This window comes from Linderina pennispora (genome assembly GCF_002104995.1).
Source record: "Linderina pennispora strain ATCC 12442 chromosome Unknown DL89scaffold_2, whole genome shotgun sequence".
NCBI classification, from domain to species: Eukaryota; Fungi; Kickxellomycota; class Kickxellomycetes; order Kickxellales; family Kickxellaceae; genus Linderina; species Linderina pennispora.
In genome coordinates this window covers 500431-520553 of record NW_024468250.1, presented here as the reverse complement: position 1 = coordinate 520553, position 20123 = coordinate 500431, and the positions used below count along the sequence as shown (strand labels likewise).

The following is a 20123-nucleotide window of genomic DNA, read 5'->3' as shown; positions in this document are numbered from 1 at the left end:
CGGATATTTTCAACTCTGGCGCTGGTGGACCAAGATTTGATGTCAGCGGCATGATGTGCCCACATGGCCACAGCTGTGCCTGCGAAGCGACAGTGTCTCAGTCCAGTCATTCAATGCCGCCCAGACCGACATTTGCCAACCATTGTGCCCATGTCCGCCACTACCAGCACAGAAGGAAAGCGCAAATTATCCGGACCGGGACTTGCACTGGTGGGGGAGAGAGCCGTATTTAGGCTGTAGTACGGACACGGGCCAGGCCAAATCGACCAAGTCACAGCTTTTTTACATACGGTGTCTGTGGGATGATCGCCTTAGCTTTCTGCACGCCCTCCCAAGTGCCCTCCACTGGGTGGCACCGTGCATCGTGTGAGGTGGCGGCGGCAAGCCGGCTGCCGATACCGAGTATTCCCGACTGCTGTTGACGGCGGCAGGAAGGCGAATTGGGAAGGGGCATATCCCTCAAATATCCCTTGTTTTTTGAGCGTCGCCCCCCAAAAAAGATCCTTAATTCTCCGTACCCAGTGTGTTGAGAACGCGCCCAAACAGTATTAAAACCGCCTCCTTTTCTGCTTCAGCTCATTCCGCACGCAGCCTAATTTCACCCATTCTTGCCCCTTTTATTTCGACACACTTTACATGTCTTTACGAGCACTCCTAGCACGAAGCCTGCGAGCACCCACCCATACCGTGCGTCCATGCATCTGCCTCAGTCCGCTCCGCCGCCTACAGACTCCACACCAGCGCCGGTCGCCGCACCCAGACCGCTGTGATGACTACGGCTGTGCGCCCGCCGCTTGAGATCCGTATGTCGGATATACCGCCCGAAGGAGCCGACCAGGATGATAGAGATTAAGCCGTACCCGTACTATGTCGCGTATACAGAGGAAGGCACAGTACGGGTTGACGTGCGCAAGAGCCCCCAGCTCATCGGACAGACCACGAGCCGTGGCACCAGAGGATATAACCAGGATAGGGCCGAGTATAGACCGCTGCGGATCCCCGGGATGGTGGCAGACCGCAAAGATAAAACCAGCGCTCAGATTATGTACCTGGGCGTCTACGACGGGTAAGCACTGCGTGTGAGGTGCGGTGGGGTGTGGGGGCGGGGATCTTTTTTCCCATGTGCACGTGGAGGTTATATCTGCACGATGTTGCGGCGTTTTCTTAATTTGTTCATTGCCCTTGTAGACATGGTGGAGAGTCGTGCGCCGAGTACCTAAAGCAGGTTCTGCATAGCCACATCGAGAACGTAACGACAGCCGACCTGGCCTCTGTTGTGAACAATATGCGCAACTACGGCAAGGACTGGCAGACATACACGCCCTCGGCGCTGCAGGGGCTAGAGAGCGCCCTGCACCGCCGCCAGATGCCGAGCTTTCTGACCATCGAGGAGCGCATCACGCTGGCATTCCTCAAATCCGACAACGACATAAAGAACCTGCGGTGGAGCGACAACCAGGGCTCGACCGCCTGCACCGTGCTTTTGTGGGACTCCGAGGGTCTGCCGTTCTGGTCGCACGACAGCCAGCTGAACCTGGTTGTATCGAGCGTCGGTGACTCCAAGGCCATTCTCTGCAACGTCGACGAGCATGGCGGATTGGCCACAGCATTAAACACACTGCACCACCCGGGCGTGCGGGAAGAGCGCGAGAGACTGCAGCGCCATGGCGCATTCTTCTCGCGTGACTCGTTTGGCGAGGAGCGGGCGATGGCGAGGGTTGCCAATACGCGGGCGTTTGGCGACTGGCAGGTGAAGCGGTTCGGCGTCATTGCCGAGCCCGAGATCCGCCATTATGAGGTCCAGGGCGACGAGGCCGCGTTCCTGATTGTGGTTTCCGACGGGCTTACTGGCGTTCTGACGGACCAGGAGATGGTCGACATCGTCAAGGGATGCAGCGACCCGGACCGGGCAGCAAAGAAGCTGGTGGACACGGCAGAGCGGCTCGGCTCTGACGACAATATGACTGCGCAGGTGCTGCGTCTGCCGGGCTGGGAGCAGCCCATGAAGGACATCACAGCCGAGCACCGCAAGCAGCGGCTCGAGAGCATCGACCAGGTGAAGAACCTGCGCGGCTCCATGCTGGTGGGTCCGCACGGCGGCAGCTCGTCGATGCAAGAGTCCCTGCATGGAGCACCAAGTGTACGTCTGGCCAAGCCCGAGCGCCTGCTGAAGCGCATCTTCACCACGCACCAGCGCCCGAAACGCGATACATCCACAGGTGCCCAGGGGCTCCAGCTCACGGTGGCTCAGATCCAGCAGCGGGTGCGCGCGTCCGGGCACCGCCTCACGCTTGGTTGCTGAGCCTGACGAGCTCGAGCTGGACACAGACGAGGATAGCGGCAGCGTTATTGCTGTGCCAGAGGTGATGCGCATGACGCTGTCGGTGCTGGGCAAGGCCGGATGCCACCATGGCCAAGGGCGACTGCGCGCTGACTGCAGCCCAGGAGGGCACGCTGCTGACGCTGCAGGAGACCGATAAGGCGTGGCGGCTCATCGGGCTCCATGTCATCGAGGCCTAGGTGTCCTATATGCTCGCCATGTGTATAGTTTTTGCGTTTTTCGAAAGATGTCCCGTATGAAAGAGCGACCACAAAACAATGCATCACGTGCATGGCATTATTGCGTTTGTGACACGGGTTTCTGAGCGCTGGGCGCCATTCCGAGCAGCACAATTGTGCTCCTGTGAACAAGGTTCACACTAAGAGTTCATAATCGGCAAGCGGAGGCGCTCGGGCGGAGGGGGCTTTCCTAGTCTCGTAAACAGGATACAGCACTCGCTCAAGGCTGGGGCACAAGACGCGGGTCAATATATGCCTCCCGCGCATCCCTGGACAATGTCATTTCCCGCCCCGTGACAGATGGTAGTGCCGACGATTCACGTAAACATCCTATGGGCACTTTGCCGAAGGTCCCTTTGTGGGTCACCGACTGCCAATAACACCGCTTTTTGGCGTGGAGCAGGCCAAACTCGAGTGCCTGTTTGTCAAGGTTCTTCTGCCGTGTATCGTGAAATGAAATTTGAGATTCAATTTGTTCCTCTTTTTCTCCGTTCGCTTCCTGTGTTTTTCTGCTCTTCCTCCTTTTTCCAGGCTTTTCTACCCCTGCTTGCCTGCAATTTTTGCAGTGTTCCTGTATATCCTGAAAAATTATCAATACGTGCTGTGGCTGGTCGGGGTAATACTTGTTTTCGGCATATAAGAACCTTGGGTATTGTCCCTTCCTTTTTAAACTCGGAGAATCGTCGCGCATCTCTCTTTCGCTCCATTCCCTTTTAATTTACTGCTCTATTTTGCCTGCTATTCTTATCTAAACCCCTTTTCTCCCCACCTTTCGATACCCCTTTGCTCCATTATCCTGGTCGCGGGTTATATTTCGTCACCGGCTTTTTTTATTTTAACTATTCCCACACACAATGGCCTCGCACAGCAGCCATAACACCTTGCTCTCCAGCATTGGGCTGCTCGCCTTGGACCAAAGCATTCCGCACCCGGACCCGCAGGCGAGTGATCGCGAACAGCTTCTGTGGGATTCCCTCCGGAAGGCGAATGCAGAAATAAACACGCTCCAAGCCTCTGTGCGCCAGTTGCTTGAGCTGAATCTGAGGTACGCAGAGAGGCTGCAGGGTGCCATGGACACTGAGGCTAACAAGCGTGTGCGTCTTAGCCAGCCCGATACACTACACACAATGAGCAGTCCTGCGGCCACCCTACCTGCGGGCTCTGTATCCAGCCCACTGACACAGCAGCAGCAGCAGCAGCAGCAACACCACCACCAGGTTCAGCAACAGCCGCAACAGCCGCAACAGCCGCAACAGCCGCAACAGCAACAGCCGCAACAGCAACAGCAGCAGCAGCAACAACAACAGCAACAGCATATGTACTTCCAACCAACATTGCGCACACCGATACAGAACGCAGGGCAGTTTGACCGTGACGGGCAGACCTACACGGTGGCTGCACAGACACCCGAGATGCAGGTGCAGATTGTCCATGGCGACCAGCAGAGGACGCGTATCTCAGAAGCAGCCACCGCACTGACAAATATCCACACGGCGGAATCAGCATCATTCGCGTCACAGGCAGCAATCGTAGCAGCAGCAGTCAGTGCGGCCAGTGACCCGCAGCAGCAGCTCCAGATGCAGTCGCTAGGGCTGCGTGCCACAGCAGCACCCGAGCAGCAAGCCACAGGGCTGTCTCTATCGATGGCTGCGCAACAGCAAACGACGCAACAGACAGCACAGCAAACAGCACAGCAGACAGTGCTCGCTCCGCAATCAGCTCTCCCTGCGGTGCCCTCCTTGACCTCCCAGGCGATATCGGCGGCAGCGGTTGCTCAGGCAGCGGTTGCGCGCCAGCAGCCACAAAAGCGAAAGCGCACGCGGCCTCGGCAATCGAAGCAGCCAGTCACGCAGTCGGCAGAGCAGCCGGTTGCTGACGATGCCCAGGATACCCAGGTGCCCCGGACATCGGCCACAGAGAATCTGAGAGTTGGCGACCCTGAATCCATCCCCTCGATCGGAAAGTTCGAGTCGGTCCGGGCGTTGTACAGTTACCGCGCTGAATCAGAAGAGTACGATAGAGTACACGGCAACAAATGGCGCGAAAAGATGGACAGCAGACGGCGCCAGAACTGGAGTCGCATCACTGCAGTGTATACACGCATCCAGCAGCTGCGTAGCGGCAACGAGTCGGAGGAGTCGCTTGCGAGGGCGATCCAGGAGGTTGCCGATGACATGGACCAGGGAAAACATGACCCTGACAAAGTACTCGCAGACTGTGCGAAAGAACATCAACGAGGCTCGCAAATCCAGCAGAAAGGCGCAAGATGCTGTCGAGGCTTCGCCAGACAGAGAGGAAGGGATTCAGTTGCAGCAGGTCCGGCAGCAGCCGCAGCAGCAGCAGCATGTACGGCAGCAGCAGCAGATGCTCCAGCAGCAACAACAGCAACAACAGCACCAGCACCAGCAGTCCCTGCAAATGCTCATCAACCGGCAGCAGGCCCAGCTGCCCAATCCCCCCGGCTACTGATATGATCTCGTCTTGATATCTTGCAATCTATTATCTAATGTCTAATCGATCACCAACCGCATCTGCTCAGCAGCATGTGAATAGGGCGAAGCCCTACCGCCAGCTGGTCCGAAAAACTGCAAAACAAGGCAACGATCGGTATTTCCGAGATATGCATTGTTTCGTGCCGACAGGCGGCCGTGGTGCAACCATTGCTTGGCAACACTCTTTTCCAGCCACTCCTCCGGCCGGCAGCAGGCACCACCTGACAGCGTGCAAACGCCCCTGCAGCGCACAGGCGGCACTGTGTCCGGCCTTGGCGGATGTGCGGTTTGTTCCAGCAGGCTCCAAAAGGGAAGCGAAAATTCCTGAAACCCCACACAATGAACAGGAGAGATGAGATTCCATGGGCTAGCAGACAGATCGCCAGCCAACAGGCGAGATTCCAAAAACCTCTGGTATAAGAACAAGGGAACTCGACCCAACCGGTCCAACACAGAAAAACCTCACGCAACACAGCGAGCCTCTCTCCTCCCTTCTCTCCCCCTTAGCTCCTCCATTTGCCTTATTATCCACAACAGCCAAACCATGGGTGTTTTCCAGTCTGCTTGGGAGCAGTACCTTGCTCTCATGGCGAAGTCCCCTGTCGCCTGCGCCTTCGTTACAGTCGCCGTGTTTATCTCGTTCCTCGTCACCTGGGCTCAGTTCGAGTACAAGGTAAGGGGTGCCGCCTGCTCGCCGGACCAAATTCAAACATGCAGATGACTAAACGACGTATTTTATTTAGATGACCTGCAAGCCGTCGGAGCCGCCATTCGTGCCATACTACATTCCGTTCATCGGATCGATGATTCAGTTTGGCATCCACCCGATCAACTTTATTCGGGAGAACCAAAAGAAGTACGGCAACTTCTTCACCTTCTTGATGTTTGGCCGCAAGATGACCGTGTGCGTGGACATTGACGGCAACGACTTTGTCTTCAACGCACGCCACTCGCATGTCACTGCGAGGACGCCTACAACTCGCTGACCAAGCCCGTGTTTGGCGCCGACGTCGTCTACGACGTGCCGAACGCCGTGCTGATGGAGCAGAAGCGCATGGTGAAGGCTGGGCTGTCGATCGAGAACTTTAGGTCGTATATCCCGATCTTCATCGAGGAGACCAACCAGTACGTCGACAAGCACTGGACGAAGGAGGAGGACACGGTTGATATTCTCAAGGCCATCTCGGAGATGATCATTATGACCGCATCGCACACGCTGCTGGGCCCCGAGATCCGCTCGAAGCTGTACGAGGGCGTGGCTGACCTGTACCACACGCTCGATGGGTGCTTCACCCCGATCCACTTTTTGTTCGAGTGGCTGCCGCTGCCGTCGTACTACGCGTCCGACAAGGCCCACGACGAGCTGGATGGAATCTTCGGCAAGGTCATCAAGGAGCGTCGCGCCAACCCCGATGTCAAGCACACCGACATGCTGGACGTGCTGATGAACGCAAAGTACAAGAATGGCAAGGAGATGACTGACAAGCAGGTCGGCAACATGCTGATTGCTCTGCTGATGGCTGGCCAGCACACATCGGCGGCCACCACCACCTGGTCGATTCTGAACCTGGCCAATCAGCCCGAGGTTCGCCGACAAGGCGCGTGCCGAGATGGAGAATATGCTGGGCGCCAAGCTCGTCGGCAAGGACATCCCAGAGCCCTCGTACGATCAAGTCAAGGACTTCTCGGTTCTGGATAACGTTGTGCGCGAGACCCTGCGCATCCGCTCGCCGCTGGTTCAGATCATGCGCAAGGTGATCAAGCCCGTCGCCATCCCCAACACCGACTACGTGATCCCCGCTGGCAACTACCTGGTGGCCTCGACCGCCATCTCGGCGCTCGACGAGAAGTACTACAAGAACGCCGAGGACTGGGTGCCGTCGCGCTGGGAGCAGGACGACGAGGCAGAGGGCGCTGCCGACAAGGCCACGACTGACTACGGCTTTGGCGCCACCACGACCTCGGCCCGCTCGCCCAACCTGCCGTTTGGCGCTGGCCGGCATCGCTGCATTGGCGAGCAGTTTGCCTACCTGCAGATCAAGACGATCCTGTACGTGCTGCTGTCGCGGTTCGAGTTCTCGCTGGACCCCAAGCGCGGCATGCCCGAGCGCAACTACCAGTCCATGGTCATGCTGCCCGAGGGCCCTGTGCTTACCCACTACAAGCGTCGCCACGACTAAGCAAAAAATGTTTTATTTCTCGATTTCGCTTTTCCAAAGAAAAAATAGGTTCTGAATCTCTACACTGGTTACTACGGAAGATGTGCATATCCGAGGCGATGTGGCGTTTCTGAGAAGGCTCAAGGTCTGGACCAGAAAGGTGTATTAGTGTTGATAAAAATTATAATGTTCAGTAGATGTAGGGGACAAACTTCCAGGGCACAACGCGCATGTACTCGTCCCAGTCGGCGCCGTACTTGCGGGCGCAGCGGGCGTCGTCGCGGCCGACACGGTGAACCAGAACGATCAGGAAGAAGGTCAGGTAGAAGTAGGGGAAGAAGGAGCCAAAGCCGGTAATGAGGACCCCACGACAGCGACATCATCAGGTCGGCGGTGTAGTGGGGCTTGCGGGCATACGCGTACCAGCCGTCAATCAGCAGCTTGTTGCCGTGCTGGGTCTGGATGTACTTTGCGTCCTTGATGAAGCTGTATGGGAGCTGCGGGAACGCATTGCGCTTGATCAGGGTGTTGTTCCAGAACATGCGGAAGCGGTTGCGCTGTGCGTTGCCGGTGTCCCAGAAGAAGTAGCCAACCAAGCAGCAGCGTGTAGCAGAACACAACCCAGGGCAGCGAGAAGTTCATGGGCCCGTTCTGCAGCAGGTAGATCGACGAGTAGCAGTACGAGAAGGGCACGCCGGCCAGGTTCCAGAACAGCAGATACCAGCTCTCGAGCTCGTAGAAAATGTCCCAGGAGGTGATCACGCACTCCTCGCCCTTGTTGCAGGCGTTCGAGTACAGCCAGTGCGCAAGGACCATGAACGCAGACTCGGGCGTCACGTAGCCGATCGTCTCGTACTGCTTGAAGGCGCACGACAGCGAGATGAAGAACAGCACGGGCCACGGGATGCGCAGCTCGGTGAACAGCTTCATGTCAAGCGAGCCCAGACGCGGGTTCAGGCACACGCCCATGAAGAAATCGTAGACCAGGTTGCCAGATGCGCGGTGCTTCTCGCCCTTGAGCGCCGTCACAGCGTAGACAGCACCGGCCAGGAAGAAGCTCCACAGCATGGCGACGCTCATGAATCGGGCCCAGGTTGTCGATGACCTCAGTCAGCCGGAACAGGCCGGTAAAGTGCAGCACCAGCGACGTGGCCACGGTAATCCACCACGACCACAGCGCGTTGCAGTTGTATGGCAGGCGCTGGCCGTTCAGGCTCGGCAGCTTGTAGCCGTACATGGTCGGGCCGGGAGCAACGTACGCCAGGGCGACCATGAAGAGCGTGAAGCCGAGGTAGATCTTGGCACCAGTCCAGCTGGGCGCCGCAATGTCCCAGTAGCGCGCAAACATGCGGCCCGCCCACGGGAAAAAGTCGCCCAGGACTGTCAGGCAGCAGGAACGCGCCCTTGTTGTCGTAGACACACAGGAACTGGTAGCCCATCAGCAGCGGGAATCCAACGATCATCGAGAAGGCGCCGACGGGGCCGCCGAACTCGTACACGAAACTACTGTCCGTCACATCCTCGTAGGCAACGTCGTCGCGTGGGCGTGGGTCGCTGGTGACACGCTGCGAATCCAGCAGCTGGTCGCTCGAAATCCGGTCGCTCATTGTGTTTTTTCTTCTTTTCGGTGCTTCTAGAAGGAGATCTCTGGAGCTTTGGCGTCGAAACGAGAAATGGAACAGGGACCAGCCGAAAGAGGTGCTTATGCGGGGAAGGCAGTGGCCGATTACAAATAATGAGGGTGCAAAAAAAAGCTTATTTACGTTTCTACTCTGCCAGGAAGCCCTGTCCAACTAAACGAAGAGATGGAAGGTGTGGAATTGCTAGAGCAGAAAGGGAGGAGAGAGAGGAGGCTGAGGATAGTGCAGCAGGCGGACTTGCAGCACTCCTTTATATATCCCGCCCACCCCCGGTGACCACTTTTGTCATCATTCACGCACCGCCGCGTCCTACCGGGAAGGCTGCGTGCGGTGTGCAGGAATTGGGGAGGGGGCTTTGTCTCTTGCCAATTATTTGCCTGTAAAAAATTTTGCTATTGCAAAGCGGTAGTGTTTCTTTTTCAGACATCGCGTCGGGCTGTGAAAATCGCTTTGCTCGAAAGTGCGGCCATGCTTTTTATTGCTTTTTCCACTTCCCAAGTGGAAGCGGCCGGAGCACCCGCAGCCTTTTAGTCAGCCCTACGTTACTCTTTGCCCCATTTGTGGACCAGGCTGACGGCGGACTTCGGTCCTGGCAAACCAAAATGGCGGAGAAGCCAGCGGATTTGTCAACAAAACAGGACAAATCTTCGCGAAATCCCCCAGCGCAGATGCGGAATTTCTCTGCCAGCGCTCAAGAAGGAAAGGGTCAGTGCCCGTCTGCGAAGCGCAGAAAGAGGGAAGCTACCTGTCTACGGCAAGGAATACCCGCCGCTTGCGGACTTTGTTCTGGCAATTCTCTGGCAATGTAGGGCGATTGTTGCCTTCGTCAATACCACCCGGTGCCATTGTTCGCACTGGCCCCGAGGGACACTGAATCGCGCTCGGCTGTAAACGGCTACCGACACGCAGCAGTAAACATGTTTGGTAGCCAGAGGAAGCCGCCGCCTCTTTTGCATTGGCATCAGCGACTGATCGGAGTCCCTCAGACGACGGCTGGCAGAGGATTTCTGCCTCTCGCCCACTATAAATCCGTCTCACCAAGAAAACATGGCATGGATCCGCAGCGCAAATATCTCGGGCCTTGATTTCGCAAAAGGATCGCCATGATGACAAAACAAACAGATTATGACAAATTTTATCAATAGTCCTATGCTAGCTCATGTTCGGCGTACTCGACCCTGTTGACAGACGGCAGGTTGCAGAGGCTATTGATCAGTAGATGGTTCTCGACATGGCACGATGTCAGCGGGCACTGCGTTAATGCCACACCTCGAAATGGCCTTGCGTTTCGTCATAGGCAGGGCCTCGGTGATGCCGCCAGCGTCCCACACGCGCAGCAGGCTTCCAAAGCTGTGCTTCAGCAGCCTGTGCGTGTAGTCGTAGAACTGCATGTTTCTGTCCTTCTGCATGCGCCGCAGTGGGGCGCCAGATGGGGCGCGGCAGCAAAAGTACTGTGGCGTGCGCAGCACTATCGCCGTTTCCGCGTAGTGGCTTCTCAGATGGCGAACGAGCTCGTCAAGCGCATGCGTATACTCGAGAAACGTGCCAAACGAAACATCAATGTTGACCAGCGACAGCACTACCAGGTCGGCGCGATGGAACTTGCCCACACTGTCGAAAGGTCTTTTGCCATGGCGGGTGATTGAACGCCGTCAGGCCCTCCCACCTGTGGAAGTGGATGCGGGCGAGCGGACTGGTCACTGTTCGGCCCTTGTGCTTGCCATCTTCGCTCACTGACCATCCACCATCCTCGTCGTTCAGGTGGATCAGCGAATCGCGGACCTTGTTCTGGCCTGTGAATCGCCCGAATCCCTCGCTGCTGTCGTCGCATTGGCACTTTGCAGAGCCTAGATCATTTCCACTGCACCAGTCTCCCAGAGATGTGATCTTTTTCAGCGCACGCCGACTGTTTGTGTCTCCAAACCAGTGGATTGTGTACGGCTCACCGCGGTCTGGTGACAGTGGCCGGTTGACATCCAGGCACTGCAGGAACTCGCTGTATGTGTACCCACGTAGCCTGCATGTAAATGGCAGCCAAACACGGCCATCCACGACTGGAAGTCCATATACCGCAGGTGAAAACGGCAGCGATGAGGTTCTGTACCAGCGGCCGTGGACATCGGCATGCTCGCAAAATGGCAGTTTTGCGTAGTTATTGAGGTGATAGGGGCTTGAGTGCCGTACACTGACTGCAATTTCAAAGTCAGCACTGATCGCTTCGGGTGCATAGGGCGGCACCTTGCTCGGATGCTCGTAGTTCCACATGGCATCTCGGTACTCAAGCAGACCAGACTACCTTGAACACATCGCCATCGTAGGGCACGAAATTGGCCCTCGTACACGTGCACAAAGCCGCGGTCGATCATAGAGAGATGCCGCACGGGGTGCAGGTGGATAGGCACACTCACTCCGCTCTTCTGTCCGACCGCATCAAGAATTATCGAGTCCCAGTGCATCGGGTTACCTGCCAACGGCTGGAACAGGTGTGTCATTTGCTTGCTGGTCTTGGCGGAATCGCCGCCTGGCTGAGCTGGCGGCACCACTACGCGAATGCACACGGGATTCCCTGCTTCGATATAGAGCGGACCGGGTTTGGCAGGAACTGCGAAAGGTGTGCTGTTTCCGCTGTATCTCCACACAGCAGAGTCTAGTGGATTCGCGGCACAACTCAGGTCTGCCATGGTATGCTGTTCACTGTTGTCTTCTTGGTGAGCCACCGGGTGGCGCCGGTACCCTGGTGGCTGCACCAGCGCCACAAGCACAGAGAGCAGCTTGTATGCAAGCGCTGCCACGACGATTATAGCCAACCATCGCTTGACGCGCCCACCAACACTTATTCCTGCGGCTGGATGCAGCATACTGTTTCAAATTAATGTAAGCAAAGAAAAGAGCGTCTAGTGTCTGAGGAGAGAAGCATTCTGCGCACCGGCAAATACACCATGCATGTCAAGGTGGTATGATTCATGGACCAACTATTTTATGGCCGCAGGCTCCAGGTAGCTCTTATCTGGGGACATCTTTCACCACCTGAGCACACTGCATGCATAGACTTATGAGAAACCTCGCGTCCACTGTCTGCACCGTTGGGCCGAGGGTCTATTTTAAACACCACACTATTCCGCAGGGTGGTGCATGATCAGCTATCCAGGAATTGCCCGACCGTTTTCACACCAAATTGACGATCACGCAGCAAAATGCTGGCACAAAATCAATTAACTTGCCAGTGGCATCCATGAGGTGTGTGATGCAGTCAGACTATCATTGTCATTCCTGTAGGCATGAATCTGCACCACGTCCCTTTGTGTACCTTCCGCCATATTGTAAGCCTATGTGCAGCTGCCTGTTGATCCATCCCACGGTTGTCTCCCTCAAAATCCCCAACTCATATATACCCTCCCTCCCTCAACAGTTGTTCCCCAGGGATGCGGAAATTGCATTGTTTGGAGGCCTGCATATCCGCTGTGAACATATGACGGGTGGATGCCAATAAAAGGAACCTATGTCTCCAGCCCGTTAGAGGTGCATCATTCTCACACCCTTTATTGTCCCTTTTCACTGCGCTAATATGGCACACTTTATGAACTCAGTCACCTCACAGGTTATTCCCCTGGCCTACGTCGATGCAGGTATTTCTGCGGTCAACACTGATCTTATCTTGTTCTACGAGAACACTACCAGCGATGCCTGACTTTCCTGAGCAGTGGCATGCTCAGAGAGGCTTTCTACAGGGCATTGGAGAAAGTTCCCAATATATCTCGGATACTTCAAACAGCGCACCGACGGAGGGCTCGCAATTGCCGTCGACAAGGATGACCTGAACATGCCAAACTACCTCGAGTCAACCTCGGATATCCTCTTTTCAGACATCAAATCCTCGAGCTACAACCCACACACCTGGCCTGCTGGACTGATGACTACTAGCGTGACCGCACTTCCTGACCAAGAGACTGGCCAGATAAAGATGCTGCATGTCCACATAGTCAGATTTCGAGAGTCATCTGGGGTGGCGTTGTTCATCAGTGCAGTCCATGGTGTTGCGGACGGTACCGGCTTCTACAGTTTCGTAAATCGCTGGGCAGACGAAATGCGAGCATTGCTGACTGGAGTGCCTGCGCCTGAGATAAGTGTCTGCTTTGATCGTGCGGTTCTTATCGGTGACCCTACTGATGAGAGAGCCGAGGTTGATGATCTCCTCCGAGTTAGTATTACAACCCCTCTGCCAGCAGCAATAGCCATGGGATCACTCTCTCCAATAGAGCGCAACAAGGCAATTCATGCCGGTACACAGAATGCTAACCACCAAGGCTGCCTCTACCGGATCGGCTACGACAAGCTTGCATGTCTGCGAGATGGTGTGCAGAAGTGCACAGTGGATGGTCCCCGGGTTTCAATTAACGATGCCCTGAGCGCACTGATCGTCAAGACGGTGTCTCAGGCGCAGTCTGCAAATATGGCTGAGTTTCTTAACTCGCCAAGCAAGCCTAGTGACATGGCGCATCTCCATTTGACCATCATTGCATGCGATTGTCGCCGCCGTCTTGGTATATCTGACATGAATTATATTGGAAATGCCCAATATCTTCCTATGACGACAAACCCAATCGAGAGAACCATCCAGGCAACAACGTTCGAAACACTGGCCGAGGTTGCAGTTAATATCAGACATGCTGTCGAACCGTGCACAGGCACCACAGATACGGGCCTATTTTGATGTGCTAAACCAGAACCCAACCCTTTTCATGGGCCCGGTTACCAGATCGATGATGTATGGGCTACATACAACCATATCGAATCCAGTCTCGGTTTGGACTGTACGACATAGACTTTGGATATGGAGCTGCGGATTTTGTTACTAGTCGCCCCACTCGATTTGCCTGATATAGTCAGCATCCTGCCTACTCGCCCACCAAGCAAGGATGTGTATATTTCCATTACTGACACACCAGCAGTGCTTGAGAGCATCCACAGTAACAACTTTTGGAGACGTTTTGCTGATTTTGTCTACTAGAATTAATTGTTGGAATTGCAATGCCAAGCCACTCCATCATAAATCAGACCGGGTACACTCAGAAACGGACTCAGGGAGGCCAGCTGGCCTCCTTGAACTCAGATATGCGTGTGTTTTGTCTGAGCCATCGTGATATCGAAATGTATCCACACTCTGGAGCCCACAAACCTTGTATAATAGCGCAATAGGACCTTCAATGAGGACGAGGTTCTCTGGAGCTTGATCTCCCTGTAGGTGCATATCCACTCCAAGGCCGTTTTGTGTACCTTCCACCATATTAGGAACCTGTGCCTAGCTGTTGCTGATCCATCCCACGGCTGTCTCCCTCAAATTCTCAGCTACATGCACTTTTCGCTCTCTGTCAGCAGTTGTTCCCCAAGATGCGGAAATTGCATCGTTTGGAAGCTCGCACGCCACTGTAATCATGTGAGGGGTAGATGCCAATAAAAGGAACCTGTGTCTCCAACCCACTAGGGGTGCATCATTCTCACACCCTTTATTGTCCCTTTTCACTGCGCTAATATGGCACACTCTATCAATTTTGTCACCTCACAGGTTATTCGCCTAAGCAACATCGATGCGGACCATTCTGTCATCAACTCTGATATTATCTTGTTCTACGAGAACACTACCAGCGATGCTGACTTTCTGAGCAGTGGAATGCTCAGAGAGGCTTTCTACAGGGCATTGGAGAAATTCCCTATATATCTCGGATACTTCAAACAGCGCACCGACGGAGGGCTCGCAATTGCCGTCGACAAGGATGACCTGAACATGCCAAACTACCTCGAGTCAACCTCGGATATCCTCTTTTCAGACATCAAATCCTCGAGCTACAACCCACACACCTGGCCTGCTGGACTGATGACTACTAGCGTGACCGCACTTCCTGACCAAGAGACTGGCCAGATAAAGATGCTGCATGTCCACATAGTCAGATTTCGAGAGTCATCTGGGGTGGCGTTGTTCATCAGTAGTTGCCATGGTGTTGCGGACGGTACCGGCTTCTACAGTTTCGTAAATCGCTGGGCAGACGAAATGCGAGCATTGCTGACTGGAGTGCCTGCGCCTGAGGTAAGTGTCTGCTTTGATCGTGCAGTTCTTATCGGTGATCCTACTGATGAGAGAGCCGAAGTTGATGAACTTCACCGGCTTGGTACTACGAACCCTCCGCCTGTAGCAATAGCCTTGTCATTGCTTTCCCCAATAGAGCGCAACAAGGCAATTCATGCCAGTATGCCAAATGCTAACCACCAAGGCTGCCTCTACCGGATCGATCACGACAAGCTTGCATGTCTGCGAGATGGTGTGCAGAAGTGCACAGTGGATGGCCCCCGGGTTTCAATTAACGATGCCCTGAGCGCACTGATCGTCAAGACAGTGTCTCAGGCGCAGTCTGCAAATATTTCTGGGTCTCTTGACCAGCCAAACAAGCCTAGTGATGGTGCACATCTCCATTTGACCACTATTGTATGCGATTCCCGGCACCGTCTCGGTATATCTGACATGAATTATATTGGAAATGCCCAGTATATGTCCATGGTAACAAGCACGGTCGAGAGGATCATCCAGGCGACCACGTTGGAGACGTTGGCCGAGGTTGCAGTCAATATCAGACATACTGTCAACCGCGCACAGGGGCCGCAGATACGAGCCTATTTTGATGTGCTAAACCAGAACCCAACCCTTTTCATGAGTCCGGCAATCATGGAAAAACTGTATGGGCTACATACAACCATATCGAATCAGTCTCGGTTTGGACTGTACGACATAGACTTTGGATATGGAGCCGCAGATTTTGTTACTAGTCGCCCCACTCGATTCGCTGGCATAGTCAGCATCCTGCCTGGTCGCCCACCAAGCAAGGATGTGTATATTTCCATTACTGACACACCAGCAGTGCTTGAGAGTATCTGCAACAACAAGTTTTGGAGACGCTTTGCTGATTTTGTTTACTAAGAGAACAAATAAATGGCATACTAGAATTGCTCTGACCACGATGCGAGCTCGGCTGCTAGTCAGCATGGATTGACACGTCGATAAGAGCATCACGGCGAACCGGTCATTTGAACGTGTCGGATGGTTGTTGGTACAATGGCGATCATGGACATCTCCCATCTTGATGGTCTGCTCAGCGCAGGCGCTTCAGCGCTGGCTCGCTGCTGCTGGCAGCAGAATCACCTGCTGCTGCATGCCTCTTGTGCGGGTTCTTTGTTTCAGGGGTGGTGCCAGAAGCATCGGTAGCAATGGCTGTAGAGCGACGGAACCGTTCAGGAATACTGCCTGAATCACAGAGTGACTGGAAAACGAGTCTGAAGTTTAGAACTGCTGCGAGGTCGCGGTTCAAGAGCCGAGACGAATAGGGCCGCCTGTATTGTGCTATGACCCGCTTACATGACTCGCTTGTACAGCAGAGAAGGCCATGGCACTTCACAGTTGGGTTCTTCGATCTCTGGTAGGGCCGCGGGTTGGGAACATGCCGGAATGTCTGCAGCGACTTTTCGCAGCAGAACAGGCACATCGACGATGTCCGGAATTCGTCGATCAGATAAACTTCAAAGCCATTATGCTTGAACTTGCCGCGCCATCCCTTACCACGAATTGGTGCATGGTGTCGGGCCATCGGCGCACTCCAATTGCCCATGCGCCTTAAATGGCTTTGATGTTAGATCTGCAACCCGGCCCCACACATCCCACACAGATTGTGTGATCCCTTGGACCGGGTCGTGTGCACAGACTGGGGGTGCTGGTGCATATGAATTGTGAAGTGCTGCTGCAGTGTCTGCTGCTTTCCTTGCCTCTGTTGCTGCCCTCTTTGCTGCGTTGATCTCTGTAACCTGCTCGCGTGTTTTCGAAATAAACACCTGCTTGATTATTTGCTTGTCTAAGTGCACATGGCCTGGGGTCCATGACGTCCGCAGAGGCAAGCATTGGGGAGGAGACTTGCCAAGCTGCTCATTCTCGATAAGCTGGCATAGGCGAATATATGCACGCAGATGCTTAAGTGGATTTGCCTTGGCATCATAGTATCGGCTGTCTTTGGCGAATCTGTACTTGGCATCATAGGCATTAAGGACTGGCGCCAGCTTGTTGTAGATTGCAAGCATCGGTGGGGTGAGCACACTGAGATCAGGGTGCCTAGAGGCAACTGCCTGGCAGAGCTTCTGTGCAGGTCTATAAATATACACTTGACATGCGTTATTGAACTCAGCCTTGGACACATTGCCCATTGTACTGTGCAGTGTGTTTTTGCGGCTGCGAATATCAATCAATTTGGCCAGAATACGCTGTAGGCAAGTGCCATAGTGCAACACAATGTTGTTCTTGTATGCTGTCATCAGCTCGGTATCCACATATGTTGCTACCTGATTCATTTCGCGTACTCCATGTAGCTCGATATCGCCATTATGCAATAGATAATCATAAATATGGTATCTAACTACATCACCGAAATCTGCGCTCGACAGTTCTGATTTGTCCTTCCGATTGACGAAATCCTCGGTAGATATGACAGTCTTCGCCTTCAGGTTGCGATAAATGAATAAATAAATAAAACGAAAAAAACCCTTTTTTACAAATGTTGCTGGGTCAAAAGCATCCCTGTCAGCTAGTTGATGGAGTAATATCCATCGTGCAAGCATGTATGCATGCTCTTTGGTGATATTGACGCTGTGTACAAATTGCTCTAGGCGGGGCAACATAGAATCACAGAAGCCAATACCACCAAGTGATGTCTTTATGACAGTAGTGCTGTGGGTAATATTCATTTGAGAAATTCAATAGGCAAGTAAGAAGAGAAATGATGCTGTTCAGTTTTGCTGTATTGCAGATGCATAGCATTAAGAATTTTTTATTATTAAAAATGATCTGGTTTGCATAGTCCTTGGGGCCCTTAGCACTGATACAGTCTCTTGAATCAGTCTATACAGACTGGGTCTATTGTGGCCCAAATACTACCGCTTACGCATGTTCATAAGACAAATTAATTTATAAAATAAACCCACAAATATTGCATGACCGCTAGAAGAGATATATGGCCTTATTCAATAGGTGCTCATAGATAAATATCCTAAGAGCGTTGCGCAGCTGGTGATGATCACCATGATGATGCCATGGAAGTTATCAGGCCGACCGACAATGAGAGCAGCTCTTGCGCTGAACCAATGGAGATACCTAGTGGAGACCTATGACCACTACAACCACAGCTTTCTGCCCCAGTTTTACTGATAAGGTCAGCTGCTGCACAAGATCAAAAGGAGTTTACAGAGCAAGCCACCCAAACTCGCTTCGAGGTTTAAAAATTTTATTTTTTAACGAATAAAATGGTTCTAGCGGACGATCGGACACTTTTTTGACTAAAATTTTATATATTGCTAAAGATTGAGCGATATGGTTAAAAAAAAGCCCTAAATGAAATCCACAGGTATTACTCAGAGGGCCTCGCCATTCTCTCTCCAGTACTGGTCGAGCCCAATTTTGCCATTATCCCATCCACGCTTGCCGGCCTTGTACTGCTTGGCCTTGTCCTCAAACGAGCTCAAGTTAATCGTGTCGACGGTGCGTTGTGCCAGCAGCAGCCAGTTGATCTTTTGCGGCATCTCGTAGTCTTCAGGAGCTGTCGGGGCATTGTGGTTAAAAATGCTGCCCAGCCACAGCCCACGTATGGCCTTGGCAACATGCAGATCATCATTCTGCACAGCCTTTGCAAACACAACCTTCCACTGTTCATCATCGCTGTACTCTACATCGGTAGCGAACGAGACATCGTCGGCCGCGAGCTCATTGGCGCGATAGAACTGCGGGCAATGCCTGAGAGTGAAGTAGCGCAGCACAACAAAAGCATAGGTGCGCAGGACCCTGATCTTCTGCTCAAGGGTGAGCAAGTTGAGGATCGCCGGTACAAAGTATGAGGACGTCAGGAGATGCATGATGAAGAAGTCAAACTGGTTCTTGTATCCAGGCTTGGTTGTTGCGCCATACATGAGCGCAATTACACCCTGCAGCTCGCGGAACTTTAGCTCAACGCACTCGTCGGTTGGATACACCTCCCAATGCTGCAGGTACTCGAGTGCGACCTGGTCGCTGATGGGGCCATCTTCCTTGTACGTGGTCTCATACGGAATGTCCTGGACGCGCCTGTCGTTCCGCATGTTGTCAAGCACCTTCATCAGTGGCAGTGTGCCAACGGTCTTTTCAATGGCGTGTGCCTGGAGTGTGGTCTGGAAATTAAGCTCGTGAACGCATGCGTTTGCCAGACCCGTTGCAACAATAGCAGCGCTGTCAAACTCGACGCCATAGCCGATCTGAATCAGCGGGTGAACTAGACCGCAAAATACAAGCGGGTAGATCTTGTCCTCGAACATGTAGCGCACCAGCACAGATTTCCAGTCACCGCCCTCTGCGTCGATCTCGTGACGGAAGAACGCCACAAAATCAGTGTAGTATTCCTCCTTGCCAAGGTATTCGTGCACAGTGTCCTTGGTGATTACGACACCAGCGACAGGGTCAGGCAAGGGGCGCTGCATTGGGACGTTCTTGTCGTAGATGTCCTGCAGGCGCTCCTGGGATGCACCCAGAGACAGGGATGCCAGCAGATGGTGGATGTTGTGGTTGTGGAACTGTATGTAGTTGAAGAAGACGTGGTGTTCAAGGTAGTCGCGGGCACACAGACGCTCTGCCTCGCGCAGAGTGCTGCCACCGATATCTGCCACACGCAGAGCGCACGGTGCCTTGCCCAGCTTCATACCGGTCTCCTCGATGACCGAATAGTCAGAGTCGTCATGCTTGGTAGTAGGAGCCATTGAAGACTAGTTCTTAGATTGGAAGGCTGCTTTGTGGTTGTGAGAAAAGGGTTGGGAAGTGCTCCAAAAGTTGGTAGTGATGGCGTTCATCTCTGATGCCATCACCCGGGCCCTATTTATATGTACTTGCAGTCAACAGGCAGCCCTTTCTCCGTCTCTTGCCTGACGTCGCCTTTGATCATTACTGCTCTTAAAACTGAGAAAAATAGCCGGAATAACAAACACGCTGCAAGTCCCTTCTAGTCTTGCACCCTTGCCCATGTGACGGACCCGAGTACGACATTTCTGTGCTTGCTATAAGCAACACAATTTCCGAGCTCAGGGGGAAAGAAGAGAGGTCTGTGCTCGGAGCTGCAATGGGCGGACCTGTTCTCGCAGCGAAGTATTTCCATGCTCCGACAGAAAACCCAATTTATGCTACAAAGGGAAGGAAGAATTGGTAATACAAGCTTACAAATCAACAC

At 53.7% G+C, this 20123-nt stretch overlaps 8 protein-coding genes across 8 annotated transcripts; 5 read left to right on the top strand and 3 right to left on the bottom strand.

The window, feature by feature from the left end:
- The first annotated feature begins 580 nt into the window (after positions 1 to 580).
- DL89DRAFT_83700 (protein serine/threonine phosphatase 2C) lies at positions 581 to 2324 on the top strand. Its single transcript, XM_040892137.1, has 2 exons — positions 581 to 1066; positions 1189 to 2324. The coding sequence occupies exons 1-2, from the start codon at positions 840 to 842 to the stop codon at positions 2300 to 2302; spliced, it is 1341 nt and encodes a 446-aa protein (XP_040746196.1). The 5' UTR covers positions 581 to 839; the 3' UTR covers positions 2303 to 2324.
- Positions 2325 to 3413: 1089 nt separating this feature from the next.
- Positions 3414 to 5028, top strand: DL89DRAFT_320609 (uncharacterized protein; the record flags this gene model as incomplete). Its single annotated transcript, XM_040891222.1, has 2 exons — positions 3414 to 4696; positions 4743 to 5028. The coding sequence occupies 2 exons, from the start codon at positions 3414 to 3416 to the stop codon at positions 5026 to 5028; spliced, it is 1569 nt and encodes a 522-aa protein (XP_040746195.1).
- A 567-nt stretch (positions 5029 to 5595) lies between these two features.
- On the top strand, positions 5596 to 7231 carry DL89DRAFT_290677 (lanosterol 14-alpha-demethylase; the record flags this gene model as incomplete). The annotated part of the gene is made up of 4 exons (XM_040890110.1): positions 5596 to 5724; positions 5807 to 5983; positions 6019 to 6605; positions 6637 to 7231. The coding sequence occupies 4 exons, from the start codon at positions 5596 to 5598 to the stop codon at positions 7229 to 7231; spliced, it is 1488 nt and encodes a 495-aa protein (XP_040746194.1).
- Positions 7232 to 7574: 343 nt separating this feature from the next.
- Positions 7575 to 9146, bottom strand: DL89DRAFT_265046 (uncharacterized protein; the record flags this gene model as incomplete). The annotated part of the gene is given in 4 exon segments (XM_040886492.1): positions 7575 to 7767; positions 7832 to 8285; positions 8332 to 8613; positions 8633 to 9146. Coding segments are annotated over 4 exon segments (1114 nt in total), but the record flags the coding sequence as incomplete, so codon positions are not given.
- An 851-nt stretch (positions 9147 to 9997) lies between these two features.
- Positions 9998 to 11752, bottom strand: DL89DRAFT_320606 (uncharacterized protein; the record flags this gene model as incomplete). The annotated part of the gene is made up of 5 exons (XM_040891221.1): positions 11193 to 11752; positions 10955 to 11142; positions 10499 to 10867; positions 10104 to 10461; positions 9998 to 10075 (listed from the first exon to the last, which is right to left on the bottom strand). Exons 1-5 carry the CDS (start codon positions 11706 to 11708, stop codon positions 9998 to 10000), a joined length of 1509 nt encoding a protein of 502 aa, XP_040746192.1. The 5' UTR covers positions 11709 to 11752.
- Positions 11753 to 12741: 989 nt separating this feature from the next.
- On the top strand, positions 12742 to 13904 carry DL89DRAFT_265042 (uncharacterized protein). Its single transcript, XM_040886491.1, has 3 exons — positions 12742 to 13501; positions 13536 to 13598; positions 13648 to 13904. Exons 1-3 carry the CDS (start codon positions 12761 to 12763, stop codon positions 13726 to 13728), a joined length of 885 nt encoding a protein of 294 aa, XP_040746191.1. The 5' UTR covers positions 12742 to 12760; the 3' UTR covers positions 13729 to 13904.
- A 799-nt stretch (positions 13905 to 14703) lies between these two features.
- DL89DRAFT_265041 (uncharacterized protein) lies at positions 14704 to 15817 on the top strand (the record flags this gene model as incomplete). Its single annotated transcript, XM_040886490.1, has 1 exon — positions 14704 to 15817. The coding sequence occupies exon 1, from the start codon at positions 14723 to 14725 to the stop codon at positions 15815 to 15817; it is 1095 nt and encodes a 364-aa protein (XP_040746190.1). The 5' UTR covers positions 14704 to 14722.
- Positions 15818 to 18233: 2416 nt separating this feature from the next.
- Positions 18234 to 20018, bottom strand: DL89DRAFT_281554 (uncharacterized protein). The gene has a single exon (XM_040889648.1). The coding sequence runs from the start codon at positions 19657 to 19659 to the stop codon at positions 18289 to 18291; it is 1371 nt and encodes a 456-aa protein (XP_040746189.1). The 5' UTR covers positions 19660 to 20018; the 3' UTR covers positions 18234 to 18288.
- Between the last annotated feature and the right edge of the window lie 105 nt (positions 20019 to 20123).